A 16956-nucleotide genomic window follows, 5' to 3' on the forward strand; every position below is an offset into this window, starting at 1 on the left:
ACATTAATTCTTGCTATGATAAAGGTCTCGCGAATCAAATCGAACTTTATTGGACGCGGACCTTTAATGTATCATGAATATTCCCAGGAATTATATTAAATTCGTCAAATTTCACTAGAATTGAATTTTGTCATGGTAAACATTCACACAAGTTCGCATTGATATGTTTGCGAGGATGTTGGCTATTTTATTAAATTCAGAAAAAATGGTTATACAACGACATAATACCTCCAAACATAGTCATTTCTATGCATGTATCTAACATTATCTCATATATTATATGGTGCTTTTATCGATTAAAGATAGAAAGAAAATTAAAAACAAGCTCCCCCAAAAACTCAATAAAAGACGTCTATATAAAGAGAAAAAAAGTTATATATATATAAAAGATGAAAACAAGCTGGGACATGGACACAAGTGCAAAACGTGAATTCTCTCGTTTAATCTATATTTCTTGTTATTATTTTATTTGTCTTCAAATACACGGCGGTTTGACTTTGACTCTGAAATAACAAGCGGCCGATGACTTGGTCGTCTCCTCCACCACCAAGATGATAATTATTAAAGCTTCTTTGCTCCATAAATGGATGCCATTAACCAATTGTCTACCACTTTATCATGCAAATTTTCCACACAGAAAAAGTACAACACCATTTTGGTCAAACAGAATTCCAGTCAAAGAAACAAACAAGAACCTGCTTTTATTGATCAAAGAATCGATTGATATTAATAGTTACATTTGAAGAACAAGAAAAAGATTCAAAGATGTCCACTTGATTCTGTTCGATTGAAAGGAAGAAGTAGTCGAAGGAGTTTAATTTTGATCATGGGTGCTTGCTTTTCTTCTTCTTCTTCCACTAATCAAACGACGAACACTGGCAATCTCAGTTCAGGTACAAAGATGGAATCTTTCTTATAGTTTTGCGTAGATTACGTAATAATATATCTGGGTTTTGTTCGTTTTCGATAGATTATGTAATCTTACATTTGGGATTTGTTTGTTCAGATAGATTTATATGTATATTATAATAGAATATGTGTGGGTTCATCTAAATATTGTTCGTTAATTAGTATAAAATAATATAAAATCTCCCTTTTTGTTTTTTTCCTTATAGATTTTGTGTTTATGTTTATGGGTCTTATGTTTATGTTCTATGTTATTTATTAACTATAAAATCTCACTTCAAGAACACATAAAGCTCAGATTTTTCCCATTGAATTGTGTTTATTTGTTTTTTTTTTTTCTGTGACTTTTATTTCCATATCTTATTTTATTTCATCTCATTCTTATTAATTTAGCATAATAACATACTTCAAGAACACTTCAAATCTTGTATGATTCTCTCTCTCTCTCTCTCTCTCTCTCTCTCTCTCTCTCTCTCTCTCTCTCTCTCTCTCTCTCTCTCTCTCTCTCTCTCTCTCTCTCTCTCTCTCTCTCTCTCTCTCTCTCTCTCTCTCTCTCTCTCTTTTTTTTTTTTTCATTTGGTAGCAAAAACAAAAACCCTTGTCAAGTTTTGTTTTCTTTATCTTTGAGTTTTGTGTTGATTAAAATCAACTCCAGTTTGTATGTAAACATATGAATTTTCGATCATATCATCTCACTCTTTTTTCTTGATTTCTATATAACAACAGCCATGTCACAGACCACCATCACCAGCACTACTACAAATTCATCATCATCAGGAATAAGCAGCAATGTCTCCGGCAACAGCCAGTTCTCGGCGGCAAGTGGCGGTGATGACCGACAGCCTGGCGGCCAGATTTTGCCCCATCCCAATCTCAGAGTATTCAGCTTTGCTGAACTCAAAACTGCCACTAGAAATTTCAGAAGTGATACAGTTTTAGGTGAAGGTGGTTTTGGAAAAGTCTATAAAGGCTGGATTGAAGACAAGTCAAGTTCAAAAAATAGTGTAATTGCAGTCAAAAAATTAAATTCCGAGAGCATGCAAGGGTTGGCAGAATGGCAGGTAAATTATTAAAATGAAAAGGGTATTTACGTCTTTTACACAAACAATAGATGAAGAGTGAAACTCTCCCACCTTTTTGGATAAGACATGAACATTCAATTTTTGTCCTATTCACAGTCTAATGCAGACCACACTGTACAATTCTATTATATCATGTCATGTAATGTGTAATAAAACTAAATGCGACCATTTTATGGCATTTTGTGGTTTATTCCATTAGGCGGAGGTGGATTTTCTAGGAAGGCTTCAACATCCAAACCTTGTGAAGTTATTGGGATATTGTTACGAGGGTACCGAGTTGCTACTCGTATACGAGTTTATGCAGAAGGGAAGCTTGGAAAACCACTTATTTGGAAGTAAGAAAACTTACAAACACAAATCTTCTAACATTATCATATTTTTGGTGTATTGTAGATGCAATAAATGAATATTGGACCCAAAATTAGATAGTTGTTGGGTTGTTTCTCATTTAATTGACTTGATAGAGACAAATTCATCTAATAAGTTATACCTGTGTTTTCTTAATGAACGACTTAATAGAAACGGTAATTGAAAGTTAATATTCTTCTTATGTAGGAGGCTCAACAGTTCAACCACTTCCGTGGGATCTACGGCTAAAGATTTTGATAGGAGCGGCTCAAGGGTTAGCATTTTTGCACACTTCTGAGAAACAAGTTATCTATAGAGATTTCAAGGCGTCAAATATTTTGCTCGATGGGGTAAGTTCAATCACTTGTGTGCAATGTTCTCCAGTTTATAGTCTCTTTGTTTTTCTTAGTAGTGAAACGTTTTCTTTTCTTTCTTGTTTTGGTCAGTCTTATAACGCAAAGATATCGGACTTTGGGCTTGCGAAAATTGGCCCTTCGGCTAGTCAATCACACGTAACAACTCGGGTCATGGGGACTTACGGCTATGCTGCTCCTGAATATGTTTCTACAGGTAATTTGAGTCCTTTAGGCGTATAAACCGCATCAAACGACTACATTTAGACCTGCATTGGACCGGAACTAGAACTCGGATGAATGTCAAGGAGACAAGAATTTTAATTGTTTGTGCCTCCTAAAAAAATGGAACAAGATGGGGTATGGAATTGTTCTCAATCTTTTGTCTAACAAAAGACATAAATGTCCTCCTCATTCTCTATCATTGAAAATGGTTATAGTGTATTTGGCATGCATTAGAACGTCAATGAGACAAAAGCTGTAATTTTTGTCCCCCACAAAAAGGTGGGATACGCACTCAAACTCAATCTCTCGTTTGCACAAAAGGTGTAATGCGCTTCTCATACTGTGTTTGACTTGCATATGAGATGGATGTCGACGATATGACAAATGTCGAACACGATAAGATAGGGATTTTTTTTCTTGATCCCTTGTTAGCGAAAAGACATAATTGCCCTCATCATCATCATAACTAGCCTATAAAGCTTGTCCTGTGTATAGTACAAACCTATAATGAGCAATCTAAAAAGGCTATATTTATTATTTTCTTAACAGGGCATTTGTATGTGAAGAGTGACGTCTATGGTTTTGGAATTGTATTGGTTGAAATGTTAACGGGCTTGCGGGCACTTGACACTAACCGCCCGGCTGCCCAACAAAATTTGAGCGATTGGGTGAAGCCCTATTTAGCTGACCGAAGGAAAATGAAGGACATAATGGACTCGCGGCTCGAAGGAAGATACCCTTCAAGGGCTGCGGGCCAAATTGCCCAATTAGCCCTCAGATGCATGGAAAATGAACCGAAAACCCGCCCCTCAATGAAAGAAGTGGTTGAAAAGCTAGAACAACTTGATGCCATAAACGGAAGGCCAAGGGTACCAAGAGTACACCATTCCTCTCATCATTACTCACAACCTCAACATACCCAACAACGTTCACCTCATCATCGTCGTTCCCCACAACCTCATGCTGTGAAAGAAGGGAGCCGAGGAAGCCGTCGCTCACCGAAAGGGTGGTGAAATTACGGTTTTACCCTTGGGATTATACCGGATATGTCAAGCTCATCCTCATTCAGAAAAAATTTCCAACGAGGGCAAAAAGCTTTTTTTGATGGAACATTGATAGTTGTGGCAATGGGGGCAAATTACAAAATACCCTTAAACTATTTATGTATGTTGTTGTTTGTAGATAATTATAATAGGTATTTATAATTTTATGTATGTTATAATTTTTTTTAAATTGTTGTGGGGACAAATTATTGAGAAATGTTGAAAGAGCCTCCTAATTAAGTGTCTTAAACTATTTACAATCACAATGTTGAGTTGTTTTTGTTGGTTTGAGTTTCAAGATTATGTTCGACTGTTTTTTGATCATGGTGATTTTGGATCAACTAGAAAAAGCGTTAAAATTCCCAATATAAGAGCTTCCATGGGAATTCATCTAACAAACAAAATAAAACACAGGTGTTATCATACCTCCCGCCATTTTGAGCAGCATGAGAGAATTAAGTAGGGCTCTCATCAACAACACTAACAATCCTGAATTAGCTTGGCAGATCTTCAAACGCATCGCCTCCAATCCCAACTTTCCATCCGATGCTCTCAACTTCAACCAATCGCTGTCTGTTCTTACCCGTATCCTTATTGGAGCCAAAATGTTCACCCAAATCAATGCCCTTCAGCAACTCCTCCTTTCCTACCCATCCCAGACTTCGCACGACTCCATGGTCTTGCTTGTTCGTGATCTTGCTAAATCAGGTCATGTTAGTCTCGCTGTTTCTCAGTTACAAACACTTCGAGCTCACCACCCCAATCAACCTCTTTCAGTTTCCTTGTACAACACACTAATCAGGTCCTCGCTTCAACAAAATCTCCCAAGCTGTGTTCAATTGCTGTATGAAGACATGATTATTTCTAGGGTTATCCCTGAAACTTACACTTTCAACCTCTTGATTGGAGGGTTATGTGATTCAGGCTATTTAGACGATGCACGGAAGGTGTTTGATAAAATGCGTGAGAGAGGATGCCTACCTAATGAGTTCACCTTCGGCATTTTGGTTCGTGGGTATTGTAGGGCTGGGTATGCTAGCCAAGGTTTGGAGCTTTTGGAGGTAATGAGAAGTATGAAAATTGCTCCAAACCTTGTTATTTACAACACCTTAATTTCAACTTTTTGCAAAGAAGGTAAGACTGATGAAGCAGAAAAGTTAGTGGACATGATAAGAGACGATGGTCTTTTTCCAAATGTAGTTACATTCAATTCCAGGATTTCAGCTCTATGTAGTCAAGGCAAAGTCTTGGAAGCTTCAAGAATTTTCAGAGATATGCAAGTAGATAAGGTCTTAGGGTTGCCTCAACCTGATATGATAACTTACAATTTGATGCTTCAAGGGTTTTGCAAGGAAGGAATGATAGATGAAGCACAAACCCTAATTGAATCCATGAAAGTAAGTGGTTTCACTTTAGAAGTAGAAAGTTACAATATATGGTTATTGGGCTTAATAAAAAACCAAAAGCTTCTAGATGCACAATTAGTTCTCAATGAGATGCAAGAAAATGGCATATCACCAACTGTTGTTTCATACAATATAATTATAAATGGTCTATGCAAGAATGGTATGCTTCATGATGCAAAAATGGTTATGAGTTTAATGAAAAAACATGGAGTATCTCCTGATGTAATCTCTTATAGTATCCTACTTCATGGATATTGCAAAAAGGGGAAGATCAATGAAGCCAATAAACTTCTACATACCATGATAGAAAATGGTTGCTTTCCAAATAACTACACTTGCAATAGTTTGCTAGAAAGTTTGTGGAATGAAGGGAAAGTATTAGAAGCCGATGAATTATTAAAAAAGATGAAAGAAAGAGGTTATGATTTGGATTCAGTGACCTATAACATTGTTCTTGATGGACTATGTAAAATCGGGAAAGTAGAAAAAGCAATTGAAACCATTCATGAAATGTGGAATCAAGATTGTAAGCCTGACTTAATCACTTATTCCATTATAATTAATGCATTATGCAAAAATGGGAATCTTGATGAAGCTAAAAAGAAATACATTGAAATGATAGGGAAAAACATATACCCAGATTCAATTATATTCGATATATTTGTGTATAGTTTATGTAAAAGGGGAAGGGTATCTTCGGCATTTCGGGTTCTTAAAGACATGGAGAAAAAAGGGTACAACAAAACCTTGCAAACTTACAACTCTTTGATACTCGGGTTAGGAATGAAAAGTCAATTCTTTGAAATGTATGGATTAATGAATGAGATGAAAGAAAGAGGCATATCTCCTAATGTTTTTACTTACAATAACATGATAAGATGTTTATGTGAATCAAGTCAAATCGATAATGCCATGAAACTATTAGATGAAATGTTGAGTAAAGAAAGAGGCATCTCTCCAAATATTTCCACTTTCAAGTTATTAATCAAACCCTTATGTCAAATAGGCGAGTTTACACCAGCACTTGAAGTGTTTGACACCTCATTAAGAATCTATGGTCATAAAGAAGTGTTGTATAGCTTCATGTTTAATGAGTTAGTTTGTGGAGATGAACTCATGGAAGCTAATAACATATTCATGTCGAGTTTGGATAGATGTTTTGATATAGGGAGTTTTTTATATCAAGATTTTATTCAGAGACTTTGTAAGGTTGAAATGTTGGAATGTGCAAGTGATGTGTTAAAGAAAATGATGCAAAAAAAGTATTGTTTTGATGCTGCGTGTTTTATGCCTGTGATTGATGGTTTGCGTTTGAATGGGAATACGCGTGAGGCTGATGAATTTGCTGAGTGGATGTTGGAGATGAATTCGGAGGTTGAGGTTTCTAATAGAGTTGACCGAAATTTTAGAATGTTTGACCATAAAAAAGTTGCGAAAAGTGAAAAGAATTGGCAGAGTGTGCTCCATAGGTATGAAATTTCAGACTGTTTGATACCACAATTAGATCTGACTTATTATATTTTGCATAAAAATTTATTGTGTTTATTTGATTGTTGCAGAGATGATGGTAGTAGTGTGACACTGAAAATTTTGAGTAAGGTAAAGAAAGGATGGGGTCATGCAAATATATCAAATATGAATTCCCAAAAGTATGACTTCATTGATAATAATGATTGAAAGTTACTATTTGGAGATATGTTACCTATCTTCTGTGAAGATTATTGAATTAGTTTTTGTAATTTGTATCTCTATGATGTAGTGTACATTTTTTTTTTTTTTGTTATTGTAATTATAGGGATCCCCGATTTATATACATAATACAGGGATAAATATGGAAGATATGTTAATCCATAAGAGAAATTAACAATATATAACAGTTGTACAATCATATAGAGATTGAATTGTTAAAATTGGAAATTTAATGATTGAACTAAAAAAGGAATGATAACAAATTGGAAGCATAGTTTTCGAGAGGCTAGTTCTCTCCCTAAGCTTTCACTCCTTGCGGCCTTTGAAAATTGCAACAATAAAATGATGTCTCAGGGCCATTAAATCTCTAGGGGCCCATTTTTATTTATCTTATGTTAATTAGATTTTGACTACTATATTTTAGTTTCAAAGATTTGAATCTTAAAAAAAAAAAAAAAAGTTATGAGTGGATGAATAAATGTAGAGATTTTGGAGTTTGGAAAAACATTTATTTGAGAGGAAAATCGTCCCACAAAGCTGCTCAAACCAAAAGAAAAGGGAAATCTTCGGAAAAGTCCTAATATTTCACCATAATTTACGAAAAAAGTCCCAAACTAAAATTGGTTTATGAAAAAGTCTTGATTACCGGAAAAAATGACGAGCTGACCCTTTTTTCCGGTTTATCGTTTTCATTATTTACCCGGTTTCATTAAAGTCCCATTATTTTACCATAATTTTCATTAAAGTCCCATTATTTTATCATAATTTGGGACTTATTCGTAAATTATGGTAAAATAATGAGACTTTATTAAAACCGGGTAAATAATGAAACCGATAAACCGGGAAAATAGGTTCAAATCGTCATTTTTACCGGTAATTGGGACTTTTTCGTAAACAAAATTTCTTTTGAGACTTTTTCGTAAATTAAGATAAAATATTGGGACTTTTCCGGATATTTCTCAAAAGAAAATGACAAGAAGTTTGTATAAATAGAATGTGAGAGTTGAGTGCAATTCATTTGAATAAAGCTAGTCAACTAATTCAATTCATATGTTCTTAAATTAAATAGTTTTTTCTTTGTTTTTGTTGTCGTAATTAAAAAATGAGTTGAAGCTGAAAAAAACAAATTAGTTCAAAATTTTATAATTAGTGAGGTAAGTCTTGGTTTTTAGGCTTGTTTTACAAAAAGTCGAGTTCGAGCCTTGAGTCGAGCTTTGGTTTGTTTATGCTTGCTTCATAAAATGAGTCAATCTGAACCGAGCTTGAGCTCATTGGATCATTCACAAGTCGAGCTCGAGTTTTTTTTTTATAAGGCTTGAAATGAATCGAACTCGAGCTCGAGCTTTTATAACTTTAAATGAGCCGATACCAATTAAGGTTAGGCTCAGGATCAACATGGCTCGTTTCATCCCTAGTGGGAGTCCCCTCCTTAATTAGAATAAATTTTTAGTGTTAAAGGCCTCATTTTTTTATTTTGGCTGGGACTTCAAAACAGCTTGCACCAAGCATAGTCATTTGAAGCAACATTGTATTATATATTATACCTAAAATGCAATTGTTCCCGGAGTTTAATGGGTTTTACTAACCCACCATTTGTTTTGTTGAAGAATAAATGAATCAAAAGTATCAGGTTTAGTTTTCATTCCTATATTATCAAATATTTGTATAAATGGTCTCTATATAACTGAAAATTTATAGAAATGATCCTTATATATCATAAAATTAGAGAAATGGTCTTTGCCTAATAGCGTATTTAAATAAATAGTCCCTCTATTTCACAAAATTACAAAAATAGTCCTTGTATTTCAAAAATTACGGAAGTGGTCCTTGCTTAACCGAAACTTTACAGAAAATGGTCATTGTGTTTCATAAAATTACAAAACAATTTGTTGTCTATTAGCGAATTTACCTACATGGAGATGACCTTATGTTTATTTTATAAGTATCATATGTCGTTCTTGAGCTAAAACATTCCTTAGGTTTTTCTTTTTACTAACTATGAAAGCAGGGTTTGTTTAATGAGAATCGTGCTCCATAATACTATCTCCAACCCTCTCTTTTTAATACGAAAAAGCTTTAGCTGGAGGGACAGATAGATATGATGGCTTTCTCTTGAAAAATTTCAAGATTTTTATTACCTAATTAGGGTTAGATGGATACTTTTAGATTTATAAACTGAAGTAGTTGAGTAAAATATGATTTACAGTGTTCACTGTTGATAGATATTAATTAATATACAAGAAGATATCGAATATAAATAAAAAATGATAATACAGCTTAGACAATCTATAATGACACATAATTGATAGTTTGGATATTCCTAAGACATTATGCCAAAATAGTGGTGTATTGGAGATTTGGGGTCATTTCCTCACTTCCACACAAGAGATGTGTGACAACCCAAAATTTCCATTCTGAACAAATCATATCAAGCCAATAGAAGTTAGAACAGTTACAGTGAAATTCCAGACTTTGGGTATAAGTTTGAGTATTTCAGGATTAGCACTTAAGGAGATACCAAGAGAGTGGATGCACTAGGGTTTTGTGCAACACTGTTATTCCAATACTCTATGATATTAGAGTTCATTCCAGGAATAAAATATTTTCTGCCAAAAATCCCAGGACTATATATAGAAATCTGAACCATATTCGTTCATTAGTTACATTTACAACTAGAGAAAAGCCAAATTCTCTCTCACGGATCTTCGGGTTTTTATCCCAAATCATGAGTACTTCTATCTAGTTGTATTATATAACTTAGATTATGTTTTATAACATCATAATCGAATCAACACCCCAAGATTTGGGAGTTTACCGCCCAAGAACACTTGGAGAGTAAACTCCATTTTAAGGGCCAAAAGTGTCCCAATGTCCCTCAAAGCCTTGGAACTCAACCTAGGGACTACCATTACATGTTTAGGACACCAAATCAATTAGAATCAAAGGGTGAAAGTGAGTTCACGACCAAGGAAGTTCTTGGGCCGTGAACTCCATGTTTAAGTGCCAAAATGCATTAAAAACCCTCCTTAATCCAAGAGACTAAATTGGACATGTAACTAAATGAGTTTAGGACTAGCAAACACACTTAGAACAGCAAGAGTAAGGTGTTCACGGCCCAAGAAGTTCTAGGGCCGTGAACTCCATAAAATGGTGCCAAATGGTGCCATAAACTCTTCTAATGCCTAGTACAAAAGCCTAGTTTAGTTCGTAGTTCATTTAGGGACTTTAAAACACCATAAACATCCTCCCAAAGGAGATTACGGTCATAATCTCCAAGGGATATGGTCCCAGGGCTGTGAACTCCTCAAAGGAGTTAAAAGGAAGCCCAAACACTTGTTTAAGCCTTGAAGCAATTCACCACTTGAGTTGTAATAATTTTAAGCCTCATTTAGCGACCCAAAATAGAGTTTACGGCCAGGAGTTTACTCTCTAGGGCCGTAAACTCCAAAACATATGGTCTTTTGACCATAAACTCCCATATGAGGCCTTGCACTCCTTTGTTGCAACCTATTAGCCTCCTAGCACTTGACCAAAGTGTTTTCCTCGCATTAGAATGTTTATACATGTTTAATTAGTGTTATAATCACTAATTGTTATTATACATATGTCTTCATATGTAATTAGGATCATTGTGTGTGTCTAAAGTCTTCACTTGACACCAAGCACTTGTCCGATCCTTCCTTACGATACAGTCCGTTCAATTCCAATCCCTTACTACGGGTGAGTTCATACCCCTTAATCAATGTTTTAACTATTTTTAAATGTTTTATGGGGGGGGGGTGGGGATACAAGTAGAATCATGCTACTTATTATATCAATCACATGTGATTAATAAGCAGCATTCAAATGATTTACTACTCATTAGCCATTTTGCCAAACAATTTCCTTCAAATGATTTTCATAAACACTTTATATGTTTAAAACTCCTTATTAAGCTATACATTTTACTATGTATGTTTCATTTCAAACTTATTTACAACTGTGTTTCAAACAAATGTTTATTTATACTTAAACTATTTTATCAAACCATGCTTTCAAACTGTTTTATAGATTGACATCAAGTCGATCTTTTCTTAGATAATAATTATGTTGAAAGATTTTACAAAATTTATTTTATGCTTTTATATTATAAATTGCATGCCTATATATGTATAATTATATAAGTAATATTTAAAAGACTTAGGAAGGCTATCCACCCTATTTCCTTTTCCTCGATTTAGATGTGGTCTAGTGGGATATCGGATACCGTCCGAAGGTCGTTTAAATATTAGTTATATATCATGTGTACATATATGGTCATAAAGGTCTTTCCAGTTCATCCAATGCCCTTGGGTAGTAAGGGTATACATCCATGTTCATACGTACCAGTTATATTACTAGTAAGCTACCATATGGGTAGTTTAGGAAGATACTAGAATTATTACTAGAACACGATATCATACAATGAGTCAGTTCATTCATGAATCAATACTTTCTAGATAGAGAGAACATACATTACAGCTAGTACAGACAGTACGTTCATATACTTTTACATGATTACGTTTACATAGAGATTCTGTTAAAAGAATGCCTATATATGTATAGTTATATAAGAAATGTTTAAAAGATTTAGGAAGGCTATCCACCCTATTTCCTTTTCCTCGATTTGGATGTGGTCTGGTGGGATATCGGGTACCGTGCGAAGGTCTTTTAAACATTAGTTATATATCATGTATACATATATGGACATAATAGTTGCTTTTAGTCAGTTCAGTACCTTTGGGTAGCAAAGTCATACATTCATATACTTTTACATGATTATGCTTACATGAGCACATATACATTAATATGTTAACAAAATTGAGATCCACTGTATTGGAGCATGCCTTAAATGTCATGGCCCGAGTTGTAGCCAGAATTCTCTTGGAAGGAGAGCGTGAGTTTGTGTATAGATCTATACTGGATTGACTATCCTACACCTTGCTGCTAGCTACAGCCAGACCTGCAGGTCTGCGGGTGCCAAACGTCATTCGTTTTTACAACCATACTTATGTCGTTGTTACCAGTCAATAATATGGTGCAATTAATCACATGATACCTTAATATAAATCCGGTTTAAGGTAGTTAGTACAACATTAGTTCCTATAATACAACACTACAGTACTACATTAATTTCCCTTTACATATATTTAGTGATCTTTTCACTTAAAATTTAAACGTAAACACTATATTTTGTTAATGATAGTTACACTAGGAAAATTACACACTTTTACAAGAAACGAACATTCAGAGCAGTTAGGTCTTGGTAGAAGACTACATTCAGAGTAGTTAGGTCTTGGTAGAAGACACCCTTATATAAAAGTAGGAATCATAGGGATTCCTAGGGTTTTTCAAACATTTACAGTTGTTTTACTAACATTTTCATACTTACAGTTCATATACATTTTAAATACTTACAGTTCATATACAAACAATTTCTTACATACAAATTAAGACACTAAAATACTTATGATCTCACCAGCTTTAAAGCTGATACTTGCTTTCAAAATTACTTGTATCCTCAGGTCATCAATAGACAGGTACAGATGCAAGGTTTAGAGAAGATGGAGCTCGTTCAAGACTCATCTCTCATTTTGATTTTATGCTTTAGTGTTTATCAAAATTTGACAGAACACACTTGTATAATAATTCTATTATTAATGCAATGGATGATGTTCTTGCTTATTTACTACTTTTCATTTTGTGTGATACTGTACATGACGTCCTCCGCCCCAGAACGTTTCCGCCGTTCTTGGTTTTGGGGTGTCACAGATTGGTATCAGAGCATTGTTTATAGTGATTTAAGTATATCAACCTATAAAAGATATACTAACTATAAATACATATGGGATTAAAATATACTCTGACCAAGAGTTTATACTTTAAATAATAAAATATTTAATTAGTATACGTGCTTGCATTCATACTAAAATCAGTGTCACTAGGACAGTACAAAAGAATTACGATTGTTGGGAAACACAAGTGGGCTTAGAGACATATGGTCAAAACTAGGATGATATAGCCTGATCACCTATATTATCCGAGGGTTGACTAGCATGTGCCTAAGTTTAATTGTGTGGTTGCAACAAGTCTAAAATCTTACCAACCCTACCACAATGAGAACAGTAGAACATAACATTAAACTTAAATTACTATAGGAGTATTTGGTGTTACTATAAGTACTTCATACTTGAGAACTAAAACGGGATCTTCATTAATAAGGTGATAGTTGCTAAGTGGATACACTAAGGCTATATGTAATTAGGATGTTATAGACTTAGAATCTGTGAAAATTTTACTCTACCCCTATTCTGTGTGAATTTGGAGTTAAGGTCACTTATTCGAAGGCCTATCCTGTTTCGATTACATATAACCGGTATGCACTTCACAAATAGCGACGTAACTAATGAAAAATTTCTAAATAATTATCTAGATAGTTCGTCTAATAATTATTCTCTTACCCTAATTGTCGCATAGATAACATGGCTGGACTCCATCCCCACGGCAACCCGTACCTTCCGAATGAGGTCATTGCTGGATGGTTTGAAGAAGAGCCAGAAAATAATCATCCTATCCCTGTGAATGATCACTATGATGAAGACCTTTCAGATGGTGCTAACTCCGAACCCGAGGTTGAGAACCTACCCCAGGCAGCTCCCGTTCAAATTCCTAACCCTCGTCCAGCTTTTCATGGCCCGACGCCTCCATGGGTGGAATGTTTAGAAACATGGAGCGAAGGTCAAGATCAACCTATGCCGTTTAATGGAGACCGAAGCTTCTACAACATAAGTGAAGGGAGCTCAGCAGATAGAGTTCTACCAATACTGATCCGTAGAGTTGCCTGAAACGAAATTCAGGGCATGACAGCCCTACAACGTATCGCAGAAGTTGATACAAATGGAGGAATGCATATGCTTCGCACCAGACGACTTGAACATGCTCGTGAGAGGTCAGAGAGAGACCATGAGACCTTGCTGCAAGCACTAGCTGAAACTTGAGCCGAAGTCATAGAGCTCCGAGTACGCCAGAGGGTGTACGCAAGATACCTTCTCGATATGGAACGACAACTGGCTGAACTGAGAGTTCACCAGAGGGATGACCGTCGCCAGGAGTAGATGCTTTACTTTATTTTCCTGGTTAAAAGAAATCATTTTTCTGTCTATGCCAATGTGGCATTTTCTATGAAACTATCTTGTACTGTAAGTACTTTTGTTAGGTCTTTATGCTGTCAGGAACTATCTTCTGTGGATATGATGTAAGAGCTTTACAAGGTCATTTTCCCAAATCTTTACATCATGAATATCAAAGATATTGACAGTCGGCTAACTTCCGTGTCCTTCTTTATTCAAGTACTCTCATCATACTTTCATTTGAGTTTATATGAACATACTTTAGTCAAGTCATTGGACTATAGTAATTTAGCTCCGAAGACATTTCCAAGTCTCTTCCAGTGGTTGGATCATGTTATTCACCAACCTGCGATACCTCGGCTTGAACGACAAACGTCTTGAGACCATTCTACGAACTCACTTCCATTCCGTACTAGGACTACATCATAGGGATGTAGGTCAACCTTTCGAGAACATACTCTTACTCTTTGATTAAACAATCGAAGTACATATAGGGTCAACCAGAATCGCTCACAAAATCCTTATCTTTCGTGCTAACAGAATCATGTCGTCATCAAGAAACAATCAACTTCATACGTACATCCCTTTTGTCAGTAAACGTCGTTTTAGCGAAGCCGTCATATCAAGAAGACCGAAGTACTCATGCATGGAGTACCTCATAGTTCTTTTCTTTTCCGAAGAAATCCCCGAAGTACCACTCGTGCAGTATGTCAAGTTCAATCCAAGGATTCATACGATTGATCTATCACTGAGGAATGTATGCATCAGAGCGATATATAATCAAGGTTCTACAGGTTTAGAATTGATGATTCCACTTTAACTTCTTTTTCCTCGATGGGATGTGAGGTTAAAAAGGAATCAGTTATTCGACTACCTTTTCAATATTAATTATATACGACTCGTATACACGAGATTGTGATTGTGAAACCGTGTATGAATTCTAATATGAAATTCAGGACGGAGAACTGCCTAAGTCTACGAGTAATCGCATTGTCATGTGAACAAACTTAGAACCCAGTATGAGTCTTGTAAATAGATCGCCCTACAGTCTAAACACCTACACAGATACAAGAACAGTACAGACGACATAACGAACTACACATAAATAGAATTAGAAGACTAGGCTTCTCACCCTGGAGAACCCCAGTCATATTCTACCAGAGATCGACGGATTGCATCGTATGTACCTCGGCTATCGAGGACTCCGTCAAGATTTTCCAGTAGAAATCGTTATCTCTGCCTCGCATAGATAAATTGGTTGAGTAAACGCAAGGAAAGCATTACTTTTAGAAATGGAAATGTGATCCGAATATCATCAGTTCGAGTGTTACGGAAGGATGCCCGGAAGACTATCTTCCGAACTCGATGCGGACACTTCGAGTCCGTAGTGATACCCTTCGGATAGGACCAATACTCCCATAGTTTTCATGAGCTAAATGGGTAGGGTACGTCTTTCTTACTTGGATCAGTTCGTCATTACTCCATGAAATGACTTACTTATCTACCCTCGTAGTAAGAAGAGACCCATGGAAACATTACCTTCGGAGGAACTTACGCGAAGTTCTCTAAACATGAGTTTTGAAATTGAAGGGTCAGATTTCCTACGACACACTATTAGTGATGTGGGAAGTTTTGGAGTACTCCTACAATTTGTCAAAACCGTTGAGAATTTGTCGACACCAGAGACGCCGACAGAAATTCGCCAGATTCTAGGTCTTACAGACCTACTGTCATAGTTCATTCAGAACTCCTCGCAAATTACAGAAACCCTTTCGACTTTGACCTGGCAAGGGGTGGCCCTTGACTGGGAAGTTTAGCAAGAGAAAGAACCTTTGGAATTCTAAGTGAGAGACCAAGTTCTTTAGGAAAACTCACTCTGGGAATGGCTTAATACGCTTCGTAAAGAGTGGAAAGCTAAATCCAATATAGTTAGGACCTCCGAGATTCTTACCAGAATCGGTCCTGTGCCTCGCACAAACTAGACCTACTCCGCGAACTCAGTAATGTACATTCTACTCTTGCATCTCGATCGTGAAACCATACCTTTCCGTTAGGACTCTTGTAAGTCCACTCGTCGAGATCCTCGCCTTCGTATTAGAATCCCTAGTGACCCTCGACTGAAAGGTCAAGCGGACGAAGCAACGCCATCGCCCGTTAGTGAAGGTTCGTTGGGATACCAACCGAGGACCCGAATTCACTTAGGAGCGCTAGAACCAATCGATTAGGAAGTTTCCTCCTCATGACTCGAGCATTCGTACCTACTTCCTTGCCTAATTTCTAATTTCGGGACGAAATTCCCTTTAACAAGGGGATGATGTGACAACCCGAAATTTCCATTCTGAACAAACCATATCAAGCCAATAGAAGTTAGAAGAGTTACAGTGAAATTCCAGACTTTGGGTATAAGTTTGAGTATTTCAGGATTAGCACTTAAGGAGATATCAGGAGAGTGGATGCACTAGGGTTTTGTGCAACACTGTTATTCTAATACTCTATGATATTAGAGTTCATTCCGGGAATAAAATATTTTCTGCCAAAAATCCCAGGAGTATATATAGAAATCCGAACCATATTCGTTCATTAGTTACATTTATAACTTGAGAAAATCCAAATTCTCTCTCACGGATCTTCGGGTTTTTATCCCAAATCGTGAGTACTTCTATCTAGTTGTATTATATAGTTTAGATTATGTTTTATAACATCAGAATCGAATCAAAACCCCAAGATTTGGGAGTTTACCGCCCAAGAACACTTGG

At 35.9% G+C, this 16956-nt stretch overlaps 2 protein-coding genes across 2 annotated transcripts; both read left to right on the forward strand.

Moving 5' to 3' along the window:
* Positions 1 to 586: 586 nt before the first annotated feature.
* LOC145070339 (putative serine/threonine-protein kinase PIX13) lies at positions 587 to 4207 on the forward strand. The gene is made up of 6 exons (XM_079017277.1): positions 587 to 893; positions 1633 to 1967; positions 2188 to 2323; positions 2544 to 2686; positions 2783 to 2906; positions 3464 to 4207. The coding sequence occupies exons 1-6, from the start codon at positions 827 to 829 to the stop codon at positions 3925 to 3927; spliced, it is 1269 nt and encodes a 422-aa protein (XP_078873403.1). The 5' UTR covers positions 587 to 826; the 3' UTR covers positions 3928 to 4207.
* Positions 4208 to 4290: 83 nt separating this feature from the next.
* On the forward strand, positions 4291 to 7268 carry LOC145070338 (Pentatricopeptide repeat (PPR) superfamily protein). The gene is made up of 2 exons (XM_079017276.1): positions 4291 to 6832; positions 6923 to 7268. The coding sequence occupies exons 1-2, from the start codon at positions 4404 to 4406 to the stop codon at positions 7038 to 7040; spliced, it is 2547 nt and encodes an 848-aa protein (XP_078873402.1). The 5' UTR covers positions 4291 to 4403; the 3' UTR covers positions 7041 to 7268.
* Positions 7269 to 16956: the final 9688 nt, after the last annotated feature.

This window comes from Lactuca serriola, chromosome 8 (assembly GCF_051521515.1).
Source record: "Lactuca serriola cultivar US96UC23 chromosome 8, Lser_US96UC23_V15, whole genome shotgun sequence".
Taxonomy (NCBI): Eukaryota; Viridiplantae; Streptophyta; class Magnoliopsida; order Asterales; family Asteraceae; genus Lactuca; species Lactuca serriola.

Coding starts and splice junctions, on each gene's coding strand:
- LOC145070338 (XM_079017276.1), top strand. CDS start 4,404: ATGAGAGAATTAAGTAGGGCTCTCATCAACAACACTAACAATCCTGAA. Junction 6,833..6,922: donor TGGCAGAGTGTGCTCCATAG/GTATGAAATTTC, acceptor TGATTGTTGCAG/AGATGATGGTAGTAGTGTGA.
- LOC145070339 (XM_079017277.1), top strand. CDS start 827: ATGGGTGCTTGCTTTTCTTCTTCTTCTTCCACTAATCAAACGACGAAC. Junction 894..1,632: donor CACTGGCAATCTCAGTTCAG/GTACAAAGATGG, acceptor ATATAACAACAG/CCATGTCACAGACCACCATC. Junction 2,687..2,782: donor CAAATATTTTGCTCGATGGG/GTAAGTTCAATC, acceptor TGTTTTGGTCAG/TCTTATAACGCAAAGATATC.